Source organism: Atractosteus spatula, chromosome 20 (assembly GCF_055471065.1).
Source record: "Atractosteus spatula isolate fAtrSpa1 chromosome 20, fAtrSpa1.hap1, whole genome shotgun sequence".
Taxonomy (NCBI): domain Eukaryota; kingdom Metazoa; phylum Chordata; class Actinopteri; order Semionotiformes; family Lepisosteidae; genus Atractosteus; species Atractosteus spatula.
Window position 1 is genome coordinate 13,148,416 of NC_142725.1, and position 25,323 is coordinate 13,173,738.

At 38.7% G+C, this 25,323-nt stretch overlaps 1 protein-coding gene across 3 annotated transcripts in view; it reads left to right on the forward strand.

The window, feature by feature from the left end:
* The window catches only part of acot7 (acyl-CoA thioesterase 7), a 93,085-nt gene extending 69,138 nt beyond the window's left edge, over nt 1–23,947 (forward strand). For all 3 annotated transcript variants that reach the window (XM_088937982.1, XM_088937983.1, XM_088937984.1), the window contains 2 exons: nt 3,021–3,205; nt 23,481–23,947. In XM_088937982.1, the coding sequence (XP_088794108.1) occupies nt 3,021–3,205; nt 23,481–23,579 (284 nt within the window). In that variant the 3' untranslated portion in view covers nt 23,580–23,947. The remainder of the gene's footprint in view (nt 1–3,020; nt 3,206–23,480) is intronic.
* The last annotated feature ends 1,376 nt before the right edge of the window (nt 23,948–25,323 follow it).

Genomic DNA, 25,323 nt, shown 5'->3' on the forward strand with positions numbered 1-25,323 from the left:
TCAGTGTAACATGGACTAAAGTGGAAGTAACAGACAGAAACAAGATATTCCATCTTTGTACAACTCTTTTGCACTGCAATAGACGACAAAGTCCTTCAACACTGGGCAAGTTAGCAAGACAGATATGGCAGGATATGTTGTACTGGTAAATGCTGCATTTTTTAAAAAGAGTCTTGTTAATGCCTTGAAGTCAACCTGTAAATGGGAACAAATTCACCAAAATGTGATGGAAAAATTAAAGACCCACATTATGGAAAAATCCAAGGTGATAAGATCAAAGTGCACAAACAAACGTTTAACAGTGTGAAGTAATTGCATCCAAGTGACTGTTTCTGGCAAGCAAGTCTGACAGCTGCACCCTGGTACTGATATGCTTGATGCTTTGAGGATCGTTAGCCTTTGTGCAAGTTTTGCTCCTCGTTTATATCATATGTATCACAGTGCTTTCTGCTGAATGCATATAAAGATTAGAGATGTGACACAAGATCAGTCACAAGCAAAACTATGGCTAATTCACAAGAATCTAAATCTAATATCAGTAATAAATAAGTAAAATATGTACTGTATTCTATATTATTATATATAATTATAATATTAAGTTCACAGTTTGGTAAACTTAAACGTTGCATAAACTTGCTTTTTTGTTTCAAGCAGCACGGAATGTGAACATCTTGTTTTTAGGTATATGTTTGTACATGAAAGTCTGCTGGAAATATAGGCTGAATTAAACAGTGTTTCGCAGTCTGGAAATCCAGTACAGAACAGAATTACAAGTTGTTCTGGCAGCAAATCATTACAGGAGTACACTGGAATCAAAAATGTATTAGGCTCTTGCATATCTTTATAGTTTCTGGTTCAGGCTTGACAATCAAAAGACAGAAACAATGCCAGCCTTTTATAAACCACAGTGTCAATCATTTAATTTCCACTACCTGTACCTATATTTATGATCTATGTTATTTAACACTATATAGATATGTACAGTATATGGACAAGTAAAGTCAAGAACATGACACTATCGTTACTGCCTCTACATGCTGTAAATGTGTAAATTAACTATTTTTACCAAGCTACACCAGATACTCTAATAGTTATAAGCTCTGCTTAAAGTATATTTACTGTACTCTTTCCCATACTGTTCTGGATATGCTGCAGTAAACATGAGGTTAACATGAATGCATCCTCTTAAAAAATAGCAAATTTGAATGGCCTCCTTGCCTGAACATGAAAGACAACAGAAATAACCCTTGTTTTGAAGTTTCAATTAAGAATAAATAAATAAGGCAAAGCACTCCTTTGTTCTCTGTTTTGATGCAGACAGAAGTACATTTGCTTTGACAGATCACAGATGAAACTTCATGAGCACGCTAGACTCACATTCAGAAATCACTTGCTAAATTACCTAGAAAGAAAGAGGGGTTTGCGTAATTCCTAGAAGATGCTACACTCATGATAAACGATGTGCCATTGATGAATAAGCCATTCGTGTGCTTTGAATATGCAGCTAATTGAGATTGTATATCAGAATCATTTTCGAAAAGCCATCTATTTATTCTGTCAGTGCTCTGGCTAAGTGTGGCTAAATTACAGCAGCTGATTAAACTCTAATCTAGATCTTTAATCCACCTGTGAAAGCTAAAATCACTGCCAGATCCTAGACTTTACATCTAAAGCAGCATGGATTTACAGATTTAAACACATTTATGTTTTGAACAAATATAAGATGAACAGACTAGATTCTAGGCACGCCCTGGTATTTGATCATTTGGCAACATAATCACCAATAATAGACATACAGTAGATATTTTTTAGAGTTTTGTTTTAGAAATTTTAAAGAATTTTCTTCTATGTCCACAGATTTCATGTTAAGGAAGTATGAACCATGGATATATGTGTAAAGTGCACAGTGACCTCTGCCCCTAACATGTCTTTCTCACAGTAAACCCTAAACATACTTTCTGTGACTATGTGCACATCCCCAGCTGTTAGTAGAATACAATGAAGTGGTAATGTTACTGAAACTGCTTTCAATAATGTAGAAGAATACAAGTGTCAGAAATTCAGCGCTACTGTATTTCATTTATCCTCTACAAGGTCAGTGGGTTTAGACTTCAAATGTTAACTTTAATATACCTTGTAGTCCAGATCCTTTGCTGGCCTTTTTCGAAGCCCCCTATGTTTTTAATAAACTAGTTTGCCTGTGATTTGCCACAGTTCTCTCTGTTGCTAGCTGTGTACAATAAAGACCCTGTGTTCTGACACTTAATAATGAGCTCAGACTCCAACAAAAGATTCATGTCATTGGTGACTGCATCTCTGGAAACTTACAGATGCATCCGGCGCCCTGTTTATCTCCAAGGGAGACTTCTTTTAAGCACACCTGCACACACAGAAGACCCCCTATTTTGCTTGGTGTTTGACTAAGATAGATCGGCAGCAGCACTGACAGATTTGCTTCTTGTGTCTTCCCCTTGATATAAAACAGCCTTATTACTGCCTGCAGCCAAGTGATAGCTAAGGACACTTCTGACACAAAGTCTACGTGACAGTATGGAGTGGAAGCCAGCTTATTATCAGTCTCTGCTACCAGACTGCTTGGCATAAATCGGAACATCTGAATGCAGCAGCCTCTCTCTGCTGCAAGGTGCTTTTCTCCGTTGCTGAAGTTTTTGAAGGATCATGGTTCGTGTCAGATAAAGAGGTAGCTTGTGCAATGTGTGTCACAACCTAAGTACTTGAGTGGAACTTGCTTTTCGGCTCCCATTTGGAAGGGCTGAGAACAGACACAGACCGTGTTTTTGTGCAAGAGGTTAACCTGTTGTTCTCTTTTTCTTTCTCGAAGCTTTTGTAAAAGCCCCTTTAAAGGCTACGCTGCGAGTGAATACAGTACATACTGTATAACTGAACTTATCTAATAAATGGATGTGCTCTAAAATCATACTGAAAGGCATAGGTTTTAGTGCTATTGAACAGAACAAGACAAATAAATTCCAGTGCTGAACATGTGTGTCTTTTTCCAGGCTGTGTGGTCACGGTCTCTGGCCGAATGACCTTTGCCAGTAACAAATCCATGGAGATTGAGGTGTTTGTGGACGCAGACCCCATAGTGGAAGACGCAAAGGGGAAGTACCGCGCTGTCAGTGCCTTCTTTACGTTCATCTCCCTGGATAAGGAGGGAAAGCCCCTGCCTGTTCCCCCCCTGAAGGTAAGCCATGGAATTAACACAGTCCTGCTGGATGCCCCACACCCGGCTTTGTCAGCTTTGCCTTGCAACCAGGAGTCTGGTCCAGCCAGCACTTAGTTAATTATTTTAAGTACACAGGCCATCACCTATTTTAAATAACTGGGACATGTAAGTTATTGCAATGCAGCGCATGCAACAGTAAGAAGTGACAGGCGTTTAGATTGAAAACCTGCACTGGAGTGGGATGCCCGGGATTGGAGCGGACAAATTAGTGTGAATAATGGAATTCAGTCAACCTGTTTGTACTATTCAATACGTGGCCTTTCCGTTGCAGGTTTTACAGTAAGTTCTGCCTGACTCTCTAATGCTCCACTGAACTGAGCAATGTTTTGTTACAGAATATAGTGCTGAAAGGAATTGATAGGGCTTCATGGTGAGAATCCCTCATTTCATGCACACAACTAACTTTGATGCTTGCAGTGCAGGAAGGAGCTCTCTCTGTAGGCAATGGGGAGTTTTGTAATTGATTTGCAATTTGGAAGAGGACCACTAGGCAGAAGTTTGTTTTTAACACACTGAAATGTCTTCAAAAATCTACAACTGAAGTCATTGCATATTTTTATCCTACTGAGTTACCTGTGGACTGATTTGAATGCCAGCTGCTCACAATTCATACCGTAGTTGGCCTTGTCTGCACAGGTAGTGGAAAAAGGATCTGGAAGTAGGGTGCTGTAGAGGTGTTGAACTCTGTGATGAAACCCAATCTAGTTTGTGAAGAACTGTCACTGAGCGTGTGATCTGTATCTCTTAAAATGCTGTGTTAGATTAGTATATGTAGTCGCCTTTGCCGCAAATCTATCCTTCTGAAGCATTTCATAAGCTAAAGAATCCTGAACATGTGGTTTTCTTTTTTTCAAAAGAAAATCGAACTGGGACTATGTTTCTCTCCAGGCCAGCCCGATGCTAAATTTAGAATAAAGACTCGTTCATCTTTGCTGTTTCAGCCTGTTTTCTCATTAATGTTGTATGTCCGTTGGAGCAGTGTTCTGTGCTGGTTTGGTCCTGTTCAATGCCTTTTACAGGCCAATCATTAAGCCAGCTCACACTCAGTGCTCTTTCATATTGCTCTCTTTCCCTCGAGAACATACTGTAAGAACATAAGAAAGGTTAGAAATGAGAGAGGCTAGTCAGCCCATCTAGCCTGTTTGGCAGTTAGTAGCCAATTGATCAGAAGATCTTATGGAGCCATTTCTTGAAGGAAGCCAGACACTCTTCAACAACCTTGTCATTACCCTCTTGTAGATGATTTTCTGGGAGCCAGTCAGGTCCACCCACTTACCAGATTCTGTCCTGCTAACACAGCACTGAGAACCTTCATTCCAGCACATTGATCAACAGGGCTTTTACTCCTAGAACTAGAAATTTGTTAAGAAATAACAGTCAAAATTAACAGGGAGCTCTGACTAATGTAACAAAGAACATCAGAAGATCAATATGTCAGCCCATCAGCTTGCAGACTAAACACAAAGTGTTGGAATGAAAAGGGATTCTATTGATTTCATTCTGGGCAGTTCTGGAGACCTAAGAGACACCAACCAACATAAAACCTCTGCTTAAGCAGACAACAGTTCAGCCATCAGGCATTATCTAATGAAAAAGATGGAGGTCCTCACTAGATGTTTTTTTAATGATTTAGTCAAAGGAAAAGTCTGCTCTCTTCTCTATTAAATCTTGCACTCTGCAAGCAGGTGCTGATGTGCTACGAGCCTGACAAATTCAAGGCAGATGTTAAAATGTATTCATCTAATCAATATTCAAAGATGAAAAGGAAAAAAGTAGCTTGACTATTCTTTCATTGGTGGCTGTTTTTTATTAACAGCTCAGTTTCTATTGGCACAGTATCTTATTTCTATTACACTAAAATGTGTTTCAATCTTTCAATCCATTTCTAACCCCAAATGTGGTCAATATACTATACTTATGCCTGATTTTTTCCCTTTGTGTTTCAGATTAATATTAATTCACTGCAGGCAGTATAAATATTGTATGAATGGTTTGGTTTTCTTTTCCTGTGTTAAGAAGCATAATACCTTCAGCGCTGTCAGACAAACTTTATAGTATTATTGAAATTTGTACAGCATTTCTTAAAATACTACACTCTGAAGGTAGATATGCTTGTATGGCATAACATTATACATGAAACTACACAGGTTTTTTGAGTCCTAAATATGTTATAAATAATTAGTTTATCAGATATTTAAAATAATACAAGTAATTATAGTATTGTATATATAGTAATTATGTCTCTGCATACACCCATCTGACAACATACTGAACTGGGCAGTGCTAATTGCAAGTTAATTTAAATTTTTACCTTTTGCAAAGTCTGCCAGTGTATAGAAAATAACACTGAGCTGTTAATTTAATTAAATCAATTTTCACACATCAATCCTAAAAAAGAGGTGCATCACGAGGTGTCAGATTGCCAAATCATCTTAAAACTTTCAATGAAATCTTATTTATATAAAACTGTGTTATATTGTTTTTTTGCCAATTTTGCAGTTGTAATTTACTGAAAATAATGCAAAATCGTTTAGCTTATATCAGTTTGTAAGTTTTCAGCAAACAAGAGGGTGCTGACAGATACTGTACCGCACTGTAGGGCTATTGTACTGTTCTACAGCGATAAAGATCTATGATTTCAAAGCATACTTATGCTAAAGTGGTCCCTTCGTAATGTGCACTGATAAAATGTCAGCAGAACATGCATCAGATCAAAATGAAAAACAGATAAGACAAACCACATAAAGTTTTCCTTAGGCTCATGAGGATAAATATATTTTTTTTGAGTCACAGGAACAGCCAATTGCTGAAAAAATATATTTGAATACAACCATTTAGTCCTTTACATTGTTTATGAATAATTCAGAATTGTATTCAGCATTGCTTTCTTTGTCAGCGCCAAGAACAATAACTTCAGCAATTTAAACACTGATTTTGTTATGAAAAAACACAGTCTTTAAAACGTAAGTCCTGTCAGGCTCCCCTGTCCCTGGCAAATAAAGCCCACCGAATATTCTCATCTTAAGGCCATGCTGTGCTATCATTTTGAGTCACAACAGAGGAGAGTTGAAAAATAAAAGTCAAAAAGGCAAATTCAATTGTTGTTGTACACGGCCAATTTCCCGTTACTTCATGACAAAGCCTAATACTGGAAGTCAAAATGAATCCTGCCAGACAGCTAAATATCACTCCACAACCATAGCTGTGCAGCCTAACATTAGACAGTTAATGTGCAGAACTGTAGCTATTGTAGTGCCCCTTAGGGACCTGTTATAAATGAAGAGATACAACTGAAATAGGCTGCAGCAGTGAACGAACTGGTTAAAAAAGACTTTCCAGCAGATATTTTTGATGAGAGATTTTGTTTGTTTCATGAGATCCAGCAGTATACATTATGCATGCCTGGGAATATGTTTTGATTTTGTTTGTCGTATAATTTGATTAAGAAGTACTCATTTTGAGGTGGGGGGAGGTGGGCACGAATTGCTATGGCGAACATTACCGTAATTACCGTGTGCATGATTTCTAAAGTCATGTAAAAATAGACCCATCTCCTTTAATCATTCATAATGCACTATAAAAAGAAATCAAAGCGGAGTAGCTGCCAGGGCTCTGATGTTGCATTTCTAACAAACAAAGCAGGGAACAGCGGTATGAATCTCAATGAAGCAAATCATTATTATTCCTGAATATTTGAGGTAGGCCAAACCTAAAGCCACAGAAGGTGCTCAGACTTCAAGGTACAGTCCTTTCTGGTTTATAGTCCATCTTAAGGTCTCAGTCGATTAATTTGTAATTATTGCTCGCTTTTTTGCCAGACTTTCTAATTGCAGTAGATACCTATTTTGAAGCTGCCAGGTGCATTACGACTTGGTTCACAAGATGTGACCCCTGCACCTCCTTCGTGCCCATTGACATGTGGCATTTGCCGGGCCGAGAGCCCCCCAGTGCCAGCTGGAGGACCAGCGCTTCCCTCACTGGTGGCACTGCAAGGCTGCAGGTGTCTGGGAATGTTTCAGGAGTTGCTGCTCTGGAGAGAGCCGAGAAGATCCAGCGGCACTCTGCCAACTGTGTTCCTCTGCTTGGGGAATCCCTGTTACAGCCAGCTAGTGACATGACCTAGGGTCAACCAGCTGCACCGAGAGGCACTCAAACTGTACTGAGAGCTGATCTGATCATTACAAGTGGCACTTTCCAGTGCAAAGACAGTAAAGACGTGCTTAAATCATAGCAAAACATAGTCCAAGTAAAGCAAAACAACATTTGTGTTTTCACACAACTACTATAATAACTTCACCCTGGTACACTTTCAAATAGGTTGAGTAGAAGTACAGTCCATGTTCGACTCATTCATTCATGTCTGATTTGTCCAGTTAAACAAATCACTGGACTGATAAAGAAATGGAGTGATTGCTTAGCCCACACAGCATGACAGATTACTGCAAGATTCAGTTTGAGACCCTAGCCGCACAGACTAGCTAATATATCAGAATTATATTGTGCGGCGTCTTGTAAAACTATCAGTGAGTTTAGTGCCTTTTTAGAGGGGTACACTGTTGTCTTTTCCTTTATGGTTACACAGGAATGTGTGTGTAAAGAGAAATGGCCATGAATAAACATTCTTTGTAACTGTGTATATACAGTAGGTTGATTTGTGGCCATAATCAGAGCAGAAACCCTGGCTAACGTGTATGCAGGTTAATGCGGCACTGCCTAAAAGGAACCTTTTAGGTGGGTGTCTGTGGTTCTTTGTAATGCTTGTCTGAATTAATTTTAATAGAATGCTCTATATTTGAAAACATTTGTGCCCCTTGTAGAGCTACAATTACAATCCCTGTGCCCAGCTGACAAAGATTCAGTCAGTGGCAACGATTTCTAGTTTTTACGTTACAATCAAAACAACTTGTCCAGGGACATGTGAATGAAATCATTCTTTTGGGCACAGCTTACACTGTGCTGTATTCACAATACTACCTCAGTATCATGGATTCAAATCTAAATATAAAGTAGCATGACTGAAACTAAAATACAACTTCCCAGAGTGTGTTTGGGTTAGATTTCCCTTCAGGTTTCTTGTTCTAAAAATAAATAAAGCACAAAATAGAATGCCCAGTACAATCTTTTTTTTTTAAATACTTCTTGTCATATCGTATCCAGAAATAGATGGGTTGAAGTGTATAAATAGTGTCCTGACAGGCCCGCAACTTCTATTTTTTGACTTCAGGTGATTTTCACTCATGTGAAAAATGTCTCTTTCATGTCTATTTTTAGAACTCCAGTTTTAGCTCAGTGGCGGAGGGGGAGGCGGGGGGGGGGGGGGTATTCTGGATTGGCTGCTGCTATCTGCATTGTGCTGAGGGGGGCAGTGAGTGGGGTGGGGGTGGGGGGGTTATGCTGCATCTCGCTTACCCTTGAACAAGATGTAAAACAATGCGATGGACAAATTCAAAAGAAGAAAATGGATAGAAAGAGAGATGTTTTATGTCCAGGGAAAAGGCCAACTAATTGCTATTGAATACCTCTACTGTGCTTAGAGGTAGAGTCCAAAAAATAAACGAATTAAACAGAAAAGTAAATGAGAGCAGGGGGATTTACCCTTTCCGAGCGAGACTTCAAAACCATCTTAGTACAATGAAGGCACAACCACCCCCCACTACCAGAAAACAAGTTCCGTTGCTATAGCAACAATGGGAATAAGCACATGAGAGTTTATTTTTAGGCAGTGATTTCTTGTTCCAGGTAGTTAAGGGTTAAAATCACATATGCTGGTTAAGCACAGCATCAGGATACATGGGTTGTTTGAGAAGCTTTTGTCAGCAGTGTATTCATTAGGAAATCAATAACTTAAGAGCAGTTAAGTCATGAAGCTTCCATGGGATGCTGGTTCCATCAGAGCAGATAAGATCAGCAAATCAATTTGATTGTTCATAACCTATTATTGATATAGGTGTGCCAGATGACCACCTCTCAATTGCAACCTTTCTTACTTCTTTTGTCTACCCAACTGGAAAGCCAGTACCAAGACATTTTTAATGGCAGTTTCAAATTTATATGGTAACACTGTATGATGAAGAATGTTAGCACTAAAACAGAAGAGTGAAGTAAGACATCCTAATGCAGTGCTTGGATATCATGGTTTTATAAAGGGTTCCATTAAATTGCTCCTGGTGCAATAAACAAAAGTGAAGAAGAATATAACAATGGCAGCTTCCATTGCACAAACCAGCCCTTTTGATGTACAATAAAGCAATCAAGTGTTAGACATTAAAGCAAGCATGCACCTCAGATATGCAGCAACACATCTAGTGCGGTGGCTGGGTGGTGCGGTGGCTCAGGATCTGCGCCTGTGGCTGGAAGGTTGCCAGTTTGTATCCCACAGCCGGCAGAGGAATCCTACTCCCTTGGGCCCCTGAGCAAGGCCCTTAACCCCAACTGCTCCAGGGGCGCCGTATACATGGCTGACCCTGCGCTCTGACCCCCAGCTTCTCTCCCTGTCTGTGTGTCTCATGGAGAGCAAGCTGGGGTATGTGAAAAGACAAATTCCTAATATAAGAAATTGTATATGGCCAGTAAAGTGATCTTATCTTATCTTATGCTTTTTCTTAATGTAGTCTAAAGGGGTGCTAATGAGAATGCTGTACCACTAGTTCCTTCTTTTATTCTTTGGATAGCGTGCCATTCCCTGCCCACATATAGTTCATTACTCTTGCAGTGAATAATCAGACACTCACATCCCCTCAACAACACACTTGACCTTTCTAGAGTTGTGCGCCATGGGATTACTTTACAAGCTCTTTTGTCCCTTCAGAAAATAAAACATCATTGACTACGGTTTTTCAAGATAAGGACGAGGTGTTAGATCTTTTGTCCAATCGGAGTAAGAGAGTCTGGGATTCGGGCATGAAATATCAGCAAGAACAGTTAAAATGTGCTTTTTTTATACCATCTCAGGACTACTGCATTGACATATGCATTGCTTGCTGCATTGACTACTGCATTGGGGCCATAGGGTTCAAAACAGTTGTGCTGTGAGAAGAAAACCAGAAAATAGCCTGTGAATAAGGTTCGGAGCTGGGATTTGTTGTTAAATTTTGACTAATGAAAGAGCATGTAACACCAAACCTTTGCAACACTGTATTATTATTATAATCTATCATCATTGTACTATGAAAGTACACTCTGACAGTTGTTTATGTACTACTGAGCTACTGAGAAAACTAGTAGATCATCTTTGTGTGGGATACATTGCTTTTCCAACATCACAGACATTTTCCGAGTCTTGATTTGTTTTAGAACATCACAGAAGAATTTACGAGGTCATGCATATGCAAACAGTACAAATTTAATTGAAAAGTCAATGTCAGTCAATACAGTCAATTCAGCCCTGCAGGAGGACACTGAATTCCTTCAGCTCTGTGCTCGCATATCAAATGGAAATATGTTGAATAAGCAACAAAGAGGGCTATGCCAATCAAATGATTCCTGCCAGGTTTAAATTATCTCTCACTGATTTAGTTATGTCTGTATACATTCAGGTCCAAAACTGGGCTTTGGCAAAGCTGTTTGCCTACTGTTTCAAAATGAGGTGCCAGAATAGCGCCCCCCCCCCTCTGGAATTTCATTGGCATAGTTGTTTGTGCTGGCTACCTCATTCTGAGCCACTCCGCTCTTGCCTTCAGCTGCTCACACTCTTCTCATTCTCCACATGACTCCCCGTGAGATCAGCTGAAGGCCCTGTCTGTGGGAACTGGATGCGAGGGTATTGGGGACAGAGTTGGGGTGTTAGCCAGGCTGCTTACTCTAGTGAGGTATGAAGTTTGATTGGGGTGGGGGGTGAGGACATTATTATATCAATGTAGGAAAACTTGGATTAAACACCTTAGAAATGCCTTGAAATGCCTAGTATTAAATTGCCTAAGTATTATTATTACATGCCTTTCCATTTTGCAAAAGAAATATATCAATGACAAGAGCTATACTGTAGGTGCTCGGAATTGTGCCCTAAGCCCTCTGGCACTCTTACACAGCCTCCCACATTACTTCCACGTCCTCCAATAGCCTGTAGCCCTAGTAGCTGATGCCTTGATGGACTTTCTTCAGCTTTTTTAGAAGCCTTGTGCTCCCTGCAGGAATGTCTGTATCCAATGTGAGGATTGTACTGCAAAGACATGATTGACATTCATAATCATGTATCAGGCCGCCCAGAATTTTCTGGACGTCAATCAGTTTTTTTTAAAAAAACCACCAAGATGTGCCTGCTCCTAATCAGTTATATTCCATTGCTTCACATTAAATATGATGTTGCAAACCTTTCTTGCACATTATAAGAGTCCCTTTTTTAAGGTTTTCTTTTTATTTCAATTATGAAGCTGTGCATCACAATCAGACAGCACTTTCTGGTTCGTTACATAAAAAAACAACATTTTTATTCTTGTAGCATGAATTTTTCAGAATTTGGTAAATTGTGTGTACACACACAAAACTTTATCAGTAAAGTCTTGAGGAATAATACTAAATTAAATGCCACAAATTTAATTACCATTTTCATGTCATGCTGGGACTTAAAATGAGGCAAAATTTGGCCTTCCAGCCCCTAATGAATATCCAAGAGTATCACCAAAGCAAGAAACAAGATACTTCTTTTCTGAGTGCAACAGAAGCAGTAAACTCATTCACATTAGTTTGTTCATATTTTATACTTTTCAGCTGAAATGGGCTCATTTTGAAGAGCCCTTTGCAAAATTATTTTTATGTAGGCAGAAGGATTACATGCCTTACCCTCATTATCAAACTTCCTTTTAGTAAAGTAAAAGTGGATAACTATGCAGAAAGTATTATTAAAGTGCTCTGCGTGCAAAGACTGCAAGTTTTAATTAAGGACAGATTCTGAAAAGGCATCCAACACATGGAAAGTCAGCTGCAAAAACTGAGCTAAACAGATTAGTTTATTTTTTACACAAACCCCAAACTAGGTTTGTCTAGTAGTCCATTTCTGCAGAACTGAGGATATGTATAACCATTAGAAGTATGAAAGAGAGCATGACTAATGTATACAATGTAGGACCAGACCTTTATTGCCCATTATTGTATTTGGTTAGTTTTTACACTTAAAGCGAAAAAGGATATTACTGTATACAGATTTTTTACCAAAAAGTAAATGATCAGTGAGAACAAAAAAATAGAAAGCAAAAGTCTTGACACTCGCCACTCAGACTATAATTGAAATAAAGAGAGGTGTTTAATGGCTGAGTCAGGAGTGGTTAGTAATTAATCATGCTACGAAAGCCACTGCGTAGTGGAACTGCAGTTCTTTTCACCACTGGGTGTCTGCTGGTTTTCAGCTGTGGAGCACCAGTTTTATTAAGGCAGACCTGCTCGAAGCCCAGTATTAGTAATCCTGTAAGCTGTGTAACGATGTTCGGCTTCTATTTTAAAAGCCAAAGCAAGTTGGAAGCAATATGTTGCAGGCGTCTTCTGTTCATTACTTCAAAATCACAGTAAGACTATAGCCAGATTTTAAATCAAAGCTTCAGCTTCAGCTAGTCACAAATGGCCAGCCCAATATTTGATGGCAGGTTTCCATTGAGTAGAAGCAAGAACCTGCAGTCTGACAAAATGCCACCATCAGATTCTGACTTTGTAGTTTGCAGTTGATGTGCAGGTAGTTGATTTGACTTATCTTGGATGTATGTATAACGAATAAAAAATTGATGCCTATGAGATTATTTAGACTGTTTTTTTTTCTAGAAATAGGATCTTAATATTAAGAAAAGAATGATGCCTGATATAAACCTGAGTTCTTATATAATAGTAAGTACACCAGTAGAGTAAAACCATGTTCATGACTGAACTTATTTATGTAGAATTATTTATCCATTGTTTCAATAACTGGCTAGCTTAGCTGTGTAAGGCAAAGCTCAATTGTACAAACTGCAGTACATCAGAGGACCCTGCAGAAGCAATTGGTGCTTTTCTGGAAAGGAAAGAAAAAAAAGATGAAAGAAAACTCTTCTGAATGCTTCAGCTGTAATGAAAATCATTCCTGCTACACTGCTATTCAAACTGTCTGCCCTGGTGCTCCTGCAGATAGTTCAGCTCCAAAAGCTCCACTTCTTGTAAACTTTTCCTTTGGTTACTGTGGCTCATTAGAACTTTCCCTCAGTAATTAGAAAGAGTCGAGATAGCATAAAGGAATCTCAAACTATCGAGTCCCCTCATCATACATTTTGGTTATTTTCTTCGTTTTCCTTTCATCTTTCTTTCCTGATAACCTGTTTTTTATGTGATAGAAGATTGCAGTAGACACCTGGTTTATGTCTTTTGCACTCAGGATTTTTTCAGTGTTTTTATTTTTCAAAATATCCATTTAAAAGAATTCGTCCATCTAGGGTATATCATCCATTCCTTTTACCTGACTCGCGGCTCTGCATTTAAAGCCTGTTTTTCATTCTTTTGCCCACAGTGCCCACAGGCGACCAATTGGTTAAACATGATATCATCTTGCTTAATTATAACCTGGGAACGTCTGATCTGATTGTGTGTGCAAACCTCCTTTAACATACGATCAAGGATGTAAAGAATGAAACAATTTAACAATCAAGCTGTTGGCAGCACTGTAGGATTAGTTTGCACAGGCTATTTGTGCTCCTCAACTGGATGTGTACTATTACTTTATGGCACTTTGACCATGCATCTCTCTGAGAGGCACTTCTAAAGCTATTAGTTTCAGCAATGGGAAAATACCAACAGGAGAACCTCCAAGAAAATGAAATTTGCTTTTCAAAATTAGGTTTGATCATGAATCCCATTCAGCTTTCCGGTTTCAATATTATACCTTGGGAATGGAATGTGCTTTTTATCTATTAATTTCGTGGGGGAAATAAACATAGACCACATGCACATCAGTCTTGTATTTGAATGTCTGTGTCAGGGGGCACATGTTTACAGTCAATGCTTTACACCTCAAATGCCCCCTTTTCAGAGGGAGTATGCTGAAACCGGATATACAGTCTTATCAATATCTAATGCAGATCACAGAGTATCATGCTTGCTTAATGCGGATCCGTACTGATAAATCACTTTTTCCATAGAGGAATTCAAAGGGCAGCAGTCACTGGGAGGTTATAAAGAGTATTACACATTCAAGCTGCCCCAACTTCATGCTGCCAGCTGGAAGCTGCAGTAGGAGCTTTTCAAAATGAATGTAAGCCCAATATTTACTTTCCAAGGTGTGTAAAGAGGATTTTGTGGTCAGTGAGAATGGGTAGTAATTAAACTACAGGTTTTAAACCACTCGGTTGCTGTTTCTGACCCCTGTATTGAGTCTGCCTCTCAAAAGGAAATTTGAGCCAGAATGATACATGGTCTTTGGCAAAGTGTTCTTAGCTGTCTCTCCATAAATTATTCAAGCAACCTCCACACAATTGTCCTATTGTATTCCCTTTTCTGTTTAAAATTCATAGGGAAAAAAAACAGTAAAAAGGGAATGGGAGAGGGAGAACGGTATCATTTTTCATTGTGAAATTATAATTTGCCTGGGGGGAACGGACAGAACAGATTTTGTTTTTTACAGACCCCCCCCACCCCCAACACCCCCAACACGTGACGTCTAGAATTTTCAACACCCTTAAGGATTTGTTTTTCTTGTTTTTGCCTTTTTTAAGAAACAGTGGTGCTCCTCTTGTTCCCTGAAAGCATGTCTTTGTCCTTCTGTTCAGAAATCTGTTACTCTGGCTCTTCGGTCTACAGGCAAGGTGTCTCGCTAGAGGTGTGAGCCAATCCAGCAACTTTTAAGAAGTCTGGTTTCTTTAGGATTGTCAATGGTGAACTCTTAAACATCATAACATCATAACAATTCTTTATTTCTATTGAAATATTGAAGTGCCCTTTTTCGCTCCTACCATGACTTGACTTACTGCATGATTTTTTATAAATAAAATGTGAGCTGGGACACAGAATTGCAAGCAGAACCCTCTGTTTGCTTTAGGGTGGCACTTACTGTTGAACAAGCTAGATACACCAGCACCTGGTTCACTTATAGTAAGCTTTGCAGCAGCACCTGGAGAGCTTGGAGACATACAGGTAGGTCAATGATCCAATTAAGCCACTAATGAGCTGACTGAGGTCAATAACAGCCAAATCTTATCAACCTATTGTTTGAACAAAACCTCCAGGTGAGGATGTTCCTAGGACTGGAGTAAGACCATGATGATTTGTACATCACATGTCCATATATGGAGAAATATGTTATACATCCAATATCACAATATGGATTGGGGCACTTATTCATACACTTTAATTTTTTCAGTCTCGGTGTATTAGTCAATAAGTGTACTTTCTGTACAGGGGCTGTAATGCTAAAATAACCTTCTAAATTATTAATGAATGAAATGATTTTGCATTTTAATGAGAAGTTATTTGGGAATTGTCTCAGTCAGAAGACTATATAGCTCTCAGGAAGAAAGAAAACCCTCATTTGTTAAAAGCAGTGTTTTCCAGACTTTATTTCAATCTGTTGATGGAACGCGGTCTGAGCCTAAGGATTCCTGGTGCTCAGTCACAGCTTTGCTCACTGTAGGGCACGCGGGCTGAGTGGACACACAAAGGCCAGAAAGAACATGTGTGCTGTAATAATCATTTCCCACAAGTGATCATAGCAGCGTAGTCCTCTTCAGTTTACAGCCACAGCGACAGGTGCAGGTAATTAATGTTGTTTTTGCACCTTTGCTGGTTTAATGAACTTGTTTTCCTTCAATCCACTTCTTGTGTTGCAAAGTGGGAAAAGTGCCTCATCATGACGGCTGTTTTGAGTGCTATTTAATTCGCGCTCAGCAGCACTGTCCTAAAGCAGTTCATGTTAGAAAATACAGTATATTGTCCACACATTTGTAAAGCTACTGTAGATACATTAGAAGTTACCATTTTCATGTTAGGGTGGGAGTTAAGAACAGCAGTTGCAATGAATTGTGGGAATACGACAGTTCTGTCTTCTCTAGCGGTGTGATCTGACAATTGAACTAATTAATATTAATATCAATAATTATAAAGATAGACTTGGCTTTGTGAAAGGCTTTGCGAAAAGAAAAGAAAAATGCACTAGCTAATAATAAGCACTTCATTTGAAAATACATCCTCTAGACAGAAGGCATTTTCATTTTTTCAGGTGGGCAGCTGCGTCAGCATGCATAGGCTGCAAAGGAGCAAGTAATAGGTTTATTCCACGCTGAAAAGAGAAGAAAGAAAACACAACGTTTCGGCTGTGGAGCCTTCTTCCACAGCCGAAACGCGTTTTCTTTCTTCTCTTTTCAGCGTGGAATAAACCTATTACTTGTTCCTTTGCATTTTTATTTTTTGCTCCTTACAGATGTGTGAAGATCCCTTGATTATTGCCATTAGGTTACTTAACATTTGCTCAGCTTGTCACATGACTCACTCTCCTCAGTCCATGAAGGACTGCATTAGGCACGCACACTGAATTGATAGCATTAGTGCCAAGATACTGTTTCCTTTTTTTATATAAACGGCTTTCCTCAAATGACCTTGTAACAATTTTCTATTATCTGAATATACGCAGACTGCAGGCCAGTCTCAAAGAGCATTGAGCCTGAGGCTAATTGAGATGTCATTGAAGTAACAAGCCATTTTGCTGTTCTTTTTGTGTGAATGCTTACCACCCAAGTCTGTGCAAAAGAAGGAGACACAGCATTATTACCCTAAATTTCCCTGTCACATTCCATATACACTTCCCGAAGACCCCATTATAAATGTGCCTTGACATTATTGTCCAACTTAAAAATGTAATAAAGTGCTATATGATGGCCTGCTTCCAACAAAGATTGTATTTTGTTAGTTCAGTAAAGAATTACTGCACTTCAGAACAGTTTGTACAATAATAAATCACAGCAAAAAAAGCTTATCTTCTGTAGAAAAACATTTGTCCTTACAAAGTTGTTTTATTCATGATATCAGAATTTTTATGTTTAAACTTTGTATTTATAATATTTTTTCCCGTCTCTCAGTTTTAAAGACCATGTGCCAACCTGGCTTGCAAAACTAGGCATGCATATGCAGTGGAATGACTGATAATACGCCATTGTTTTACTGTTTCTGTAGTAACCTGCTGAGATGGCAAGCAAGATTCAGTTTCAGTCAATTAGAAAAAGGGTATTTTTAGAAGATATTTTCCATATCTATATCCAATCAAGCCTCATTTTTCACCCACGATACCTCCTCCTTCCCTAAAATAGAATCTGACTTCCGTCTCAGAAATTTCTGAATTTTTGTTTTTATATGGTGCTTTAAATCTCCTTGGTGTTCTCAAACCTTCACGCTGTGTATTTAGTAATCAGCTATTTGAATTTTCTGAGGTGGTAAAAAGTGCTCTTTTTTATTGAAGGTTAACAGAAGAAAGAGCTTTTACTCATAATTGAAATTGCAGGAGAACAGGAGCTCTATAATTTGAAAAGTAATTAGGCAGGAACACTTGAGAAAGAACAGTTCTGAATTGAACACTATTTGTGGATATCTACAATACCAGCAGGGTTTAGAATGTTAATTTAATAGAAGAATTTCCTCTTTCGCAATGTTATTTTGCTGTTAAGTATTGTAGCTGAATGCCATCTATTTACATTCAAGGCTGAAATCTGCTAAGCATCTTCCTTAATTCAGCCTTAAATTCTGGATATGAAATCGACATCAGGTATTTTCTGGAAAGCAGAATGTTATGAAAAAGTATTTTATTCCTATGGTAAACCAGTTCCTAACCTTCTATTTTTAGACATGTGAGGAAGTGTTCTATAGCAGCATTGTGGAGTAATGGTTAGTGCTTTGGGTTTCTGAGTGATAGGTTGTGGGTTCAGTGTCCAAGAATCAATAAATTGTCCCCAATTTGCACCCCTCATGAAGTGTTGTGTGCAGGCAAGGCATGACACAATATTTCTTTTGATTTCTGATTCTCCTGATCAAACCTTTGTGATGATCATTTGTATCATTTGGATTTTCAAGGGGTGGCATACATTATTTGGCACAACATTATGTTTTAGGCACATAAGACTTTTCCGTCAGATTTCTTGTGACAAATTCATGCAACTACCCCACAGAAATGCAGTGATTGTGCTCTGTTTTAATTAACAACAGAGACATGTGTTTTAATTGCCCTCATTACTGTCCAAAGATGCCACTTGATTTCTATTATGAAGAGGAGCAAAGTTCCATGTTAGATCTCTGTAATTAAGAAATTCATAAACCCTTGGGCTTTCAATAAGAGATTATTATGTCCTCTACAGGATGCTGTCAGAGTCACTGATCTTCATTAATTAAGTTGGAAGTTCTCCCTGGATTTCTTTCTCTATTTTTTTGCATGTAAAGAGACAGGTGAGAAATGTCAGGCTTTGCATGGAGCAACGCAGGTACAAAAAGATTGGGGAGGACGCTGGTTAAGTTTTCATGCCAGTATGTGTGTCAGTGTGATTAAAACTAAAAAAGAGTAGATATGTTGAGCACACTGTCAGGTCTAACCTGGTACTAAAGAAACAGAGATGCACTTCAGACACAATTTTGCAAAACCCTGGTGCTTAGTATAGAGGTATTCATCTCAGGCACAAAGTCACCTTCATTTCTTCACAAACTTGTTTCCCAACAGGAGCAGGAGGTCATGAGTGCCATGAAAAACGCCCACCTCATATTTAAAAACCATTGGATTTAGTGAATGTCTGGCCAGAAAGCTGGAACCTTCTGATTCCTAATTTCTTCAGTCTCTCTTTAATCACCAGTGATGCAATATACAGGTGTAGAGAAAAAAAGCAATGCCATACCAGCTCAAAAAGCAAATTTAAGTTGTTTTTAACAAGGTGGTTGTTAATAAGCATGTGAATGGTGCCAATTACTGGGCAACAGTCTCTGATATCTCTCTATGTACAGTGTGAATGCTGTAATACTTCAGGCTCTGCTCTGTTTCTAGTTGGATAACCTTGCACTTTAGAAGACTATGTTTAATACTTTTGCTATTTTGTTGCACTCAACCACTCCGGCCACATAGAGAGTCTGAATACACAGTGAAAAGGGTTACAGATTTCAGGTCCAAACACCGTGTTGAATTTAAAAATTAGGAAGCACTTTTAATATGTTAGCAAGTTTCCCGATACCTGCGTGAGGCTTTGTTTCTTGGTTTTGCAAAAGTCAATTTACAGAAAAAGAAACAGAAATCTATAATATTGTGACTTGGCTGTTATAAAATACTCAGCATGGACTATCAGTCCTTACACAACAGATTGTAACTGGTGTTTGTATAACACTCCATACTTTATACAGTATGTACTGTACATTCCATCCATCATTGGAAACCCATTGGTCCCAGTGAGAGTAAAGACTGGCCAGATTCTGTCATAGAAGCTTAGGGCATGAGCTGTGAGCACACAACTGCTCTTAAGTGTGCAAATTCCACCCTAACATACACCAGAGGCTAGAACTGACCATGGGACAATTGGGCTAAGAAGTAGTTTTACTAATTACTTTGCCACCAGGCCATCCATATGTAATATATTGTACACACGGCCTGAAAAATACATGTTTTATTGTTGAGGTTTAAGACATACCAAAAATAATTAAATCTAAAATGGTTGACACATGCCTGAAACAGTGCACACACCTCAGTAATGTAAAAGTCTTTACATCCTGAGTCTTGGGCCCCATAACATCACACAGGAGGTAAAAATGCAACTCACAAAATCCATCAGTCACTTGCTAGGTAGTGTTCTTGCTCTTGGAGCAGCTGTGTGAAGGCGATTACAGAGGACCATGACCCTGATCAATCTGTCTTATGCCAGCGTCATTACACATGGATGTCTTGAATGTGCCCTATCATTGACATTACAGCTCCAATTGTAATGTCTCAGAAGTACACTGATGGGGTTTCTGTGACATCTGAAGTAGTCTACAACAGCTTGTTGGGACATGTCCGTTTGAAGGATACCTACTGCTTGATCGAGCTCATCTTGGGATGATTGTAGCAGTACTGTATTTAGTGCGAAGACTTTCTTGTTTTGAATGGTAGCTTGAAATGTGTTCATAAACGCTGTGTGGTTACTACTGATCCAATGAATAAATTAACTCTACATTTTGCACATGCATTTCAAAGATTTTGTGAGAAAATGTTTGAATTCTTTCCTTTTCCATCAAGTTTGATGTGAAAGGTTATGGTAATGTGAGAGTTACAAAAATGAACTGTATTATATGGTGCAATATCTGTCATCCAGGTTTTCTAAGAAGCCATTTGTAAATGTATATTTGAGAGATCAGGGGATAGTGGTGAGGGTAAGGCAGTTCCGATTTTCAAAAAAGCTTCTTTTGCTTTGTCTTTCAATACAGAAGTTTTATTTTTACTTTCATAGCACAAGTATTATTCTGTCAGTCAAGTTGTTATAATACAGAACTCGTGATGATTTTGGAAGCTACTCAGCTTTCCTGTTTCACAACTTTGACTTCCAGATATAAATAATACCTCAGCACAGACTGTTGTAGGATTAATGGTTGCTGTCTGGGTAGGGTCTCTTGTTTTGAATGTATGCATCTTGTCTACCTTTTATTACAATAATCATATTGGGTCGGGTTACCTTAGTTTTTATAAATTTTTGCACTCCTTAAAGTCTTGCAACATCAGTTATTTCTTTTAATTCTTAATAGATCTTGTTTTGGTAGGCTCTCAAAGTCTTTTTTCACTCTCTTTAAACTGAATTAAAGTTATTGATGACCAGGATTATGTTTTTTCCCTGTGTTATTTTTCATGTAAGTGCACAGTAAGAGATAGAGAAGCAGGGCGCATGTTGTGACCTAGTACAAAGTTCCTAGTTCCAAAGTTCTATGCCTATAATGCAGTATTTGAACCCACCTTCAGTTGACCAAGAACAAGCCTCTACTGAAACATTATTTCATGAGACCTACACTCTGATATTTCTGTGAATACTCCTTTCTATCAACACCATTCACTGTCTTCATCATTGTGCCTTGTTTTCTACATTAATTTACTCATGCTTATCCATTGTGCCAATCTCCATCAGTCATTTTCAACTCCGATCTTGGATAGCACATGCTGATTGAGCTGGGTTTATTTAGTGCTGTTTCCAATTAAGCATGAAGTCCAGTGTGAGACTGTACAGCCCCCCTATGCTGCGCAGTGCATTTTCATCAAGCTCTGTTTTGACTAGCATTCATCTCTTTGAGTTGGTTTTAGCACAGCTTATTGAAAAAATACTAAACTCCTGCATGTCAATTCGTTAAGGTGCCAAGTCAAAACCAAACTCTGAAAAGTAAATATAGACTCACTGTGCTCATTATCAGGCTCCAAAAACTTTATTGAAACAACAAAAAGAGACAACCATTTACTCTACCATGAAGCTTTTCGCTGTTTGCTCAAAAGCTTTCCTGAAAAGCACAGGTTTGATTCAATCCACAGTAATTAGATATTCTAATATTCTAATTAGATCACTTACAATGTTCAAAAACTACAAAAAAAACTACCCATACAGTATCTAGCTTGCAAACAAATGCTAAAGTGAATTATTTTATTCTGCTGAATAGGAAAACTTCCTCTGTCATCTAAGATGAACATATATTATGATTATACATTTTTTAGTATTTAACACTAATTGAACAATAAGAACTATAATGATAACACAAAACCAGTAAGGATTTGTTCATCTGATTCATGCTCTTTTATAAAAGTTGCCTTAGTGTACATCCAACATATCCTGGCAGAGATGGGTTTGCTATACGAGCTGAAACACAGCATTATCTCAGCTCCCCCCGTGCTGGAGACAGGGAACTGTTCCTTAATCTCTGCAGAGAGAAGAAGCTTGAGTGAAGTCAGTTCATTAGCTGGAAAAGCCCACACACAGAGGACCTCTTAATGGTGTGAAACAGAGCTGATGTGGGAGATGACTCAGGAGCCTTACGCACCAGCGAGTGGGCCGGTAGAGAAGGAGGAGTCTCAGTGTGGCACAACAAAGACAACAGGAGCGCAGGTACAAAGCCACTGTGCACATCACGCAGCCTGGAGACATCAGAGGCACAAAGGGATTGTTTATTTGGCTCCCTCGTTTAGGGCTTCCTGGTTGCATGGCATAAGCAATCCGATTTACAGCAGCTAGGAGATAATGAGAGGGTGGCACAGCGGAGGAGGTGAGGGGTGGTGATGGCTGGGACGTCTTAGTGTGGGTGACAGCCCCCCCCCCCCCTTAATCCAGCACACTTTCTATCATCTGAAACTCTTCTGCAATGCATCTTCTCTCATTTCGTGCCTACGTACTGCAGCATCTTCTTTTGAGTTCTTTCGCTGTGTTCCTGTTTTGTTTTGCGGGAAATGCTTGTCGGCATTCTGTGACACAGTTGTACAAAACAAGGTGGCTTGTGAAAGGAACTGTCAAGGCTGACCAATGGGAAAGTGTTATGCAGCTGACAGTCCTGTTTATTTTCTCACATCACTCTGGAGTCGTTTTAGCTAAAGCAAGTTGTAAGGCAAATAATAAAAACTGAAGCAGCTAGATGACAGATTATACCCAGGAAGATTTGGTTGGACACTGAGGACATCAGTAATAAAGCAATGACAACCAGTATATTATTTATCCATGCATATTTAAACTTACATGCTCGCTTTCTGTTAACAGTGCTAAACCCACATCATCTGGTTTCAATTCAGAAACAGAGGACAACTCTGGTTTCTTTTACAATTTTAAATTCCTTCTGTGGCTCTCTGGAGATGTGTGTTCTTTTCCATTCAGTCTTTTATATCCTAATCTTAACGTTCATTAAATAGAATTATAGCAATGCCAGTACAAAACAAATAACTTTAAGAACATTTCATTTCCCTTTGCCTGAATGACAGGAACACCCTACTGCTCAAAAACAAAAAAAAACAACAACTCCTGCTTGTGTTGCTGCTTTGACAAACATAGTCAAAGTCAGTAGTTAGTCTACGGAGTTGAGAAGCTGTGCAGGACTTGAAATTCAGATGAACAGAAATCACAAAGAAGGGAAACCTTGGTTCGAGGGGTGCTGTAGGAAATGGTAGTGAGGGTTTCTCATCATGAAAACTTCCCTACCCATTCTGAAAACTTAGAGTAGACCTGGTGCCTCTATGCACTTCACCTAGTATTGGGTAGGGCATGCACAGATAGAGAGTTGTGTGAAGCCAGAAGGGTAGCTTTTGTGTTAATTTCATTTTAATTTCATATCTTCACAGCTTGAAACTGAGGAGGAGAAGAAACGCTTCGAAGAAGGGAAAGTGCGCTACCTGCAGAACAAGGCCAAGAGGCAGGTGGAGAAGAAATGTCAGCAATGACCTGTCACATGACTCGGCTCTCACATGAAGGAATGAGCTCAAGAGATACAGTAGAACCATTAGAGGAAAACCTTGAAACCCATATATCATAACTAGCAAAATTAAATTAGTCCTGTGAACAGGGAAGAACTGTTTCAGTTTTACTTGAATGGCTTTGTCTTTTTGAATATTATTTATGTTTCAGTGCTGCATACCAAAGCATCTGAATGTGTATTTAAGATTAAAGGTAAAAGCACTATCTTATTTAACCTTGAGAGTATTTTTATTTTTAGAGGCTTGAATCACTACCAGTATGTGCAAGAATTATAAAGTGTGTGTAATGCACCATATAATAAACAGATACAGCCTGCTCCAGGCTTCTGAACTCGTTACTGTCTGTTTCTGTACTTTCATTGTCATACTATTATACATAAATCTGAAAATCAGAATTAATGATATGGTTAGAGGTGTCTGTATGGATTTCCTTGTCCTGAAGAGCTAGCATGTAAGAGACATGAACACAATTACCTGAAAACTTGATTATCTTAGATAAAGTGGACTGGATTTTAAATTGGTACCGTAATAAAAACATTGACATCAAATATAAGTTTATTGGTATGAAAAGATGCAACAATAAGTGGATTGCAGTTTGCTCATGCTGAGGCAGAAAATAGAATTGGCATTAATGGGTAACTTTAAGAAGAATAATTTTGGCTTTCACCTTGGTCATCTAAAGTAAGCCAATATTATGAAAATGTAAAACCCCTGTAATCCAAATCATAACTGATGACTAAGGTTTCACTGCTAAAATAATCTACTTTAACTTCTATTTAAAATCAATTACAGCCATATTGCAGCCTTGAAAGTTAAACCAGCACAACACTAATACTGTCTAGGTCCATTATATAAACTTCAGGTGTGGTTAATATTTAAGACTTACACATATCATGTAATTTAGTGTAATTTAGGTTTGTATAATTATTTCCATAAAAATAATTAAATATCAACAAAGCTCTATCCATGTTAGGGATATTTTGAATTAATTGTCTTTTGGGGGCAATCTCCCTATATAATGAGCTTTTGACCAAGTGAAGTTAAAAATGGTGGTAAAGCAGAGAGAGGTGGTTTTATGGAAAGCTGCCTGCTAATTGGAAAAAACCTGCACAATGAGGCACAGCTGGCTTGATTGAGTAACTGGCAGTCAGAGGTGGTGAAATTCCACATGAGGGAAAAGATCTGGTGTGATAGGTTCTGTGTGGAATTAGCCATGTCTCGTGACTAATTTAGAGGCTTATAAGAACAGCTAGGAGGAAGAAGGGTCTTGCTATGTGATCTAGCAGTCTAGATAACTCAAGTTGAGTCCTGAGAGTTCCCTGGGACTTGGCTGCAAAAAAGTGGTAGTTTCAGGGGTGATGGAAACAAACTGGTAGATGCTTCTGTCAGGACAGCAAGTGTTAGTTACAGGGAGGAGTCCCTAGTCAAACAGGATCAGCTGGGATAGCTAGTGATGAGGAGAGTTACTGTATGTTAGTGGAGAGTAAGAGTGAAGACTTGAGTTGAAGTAGTTTTTGTGACTCCAGTCCCTGGCTGTTAATGAGTAGTAATTAAGTGTAGATTAAGAACTGAGTGATAGGGAGTTAATCATGTTGCAAACTCCAGTCCTGTTGACTAATGAAGCTAATAAGCTAGTGACTTGTGTGAGTAAAACCAAGTGAAGAGCAGATTAGGGGGAAGACCATGCAGTCTTTCCCAAGAGGGATGCACC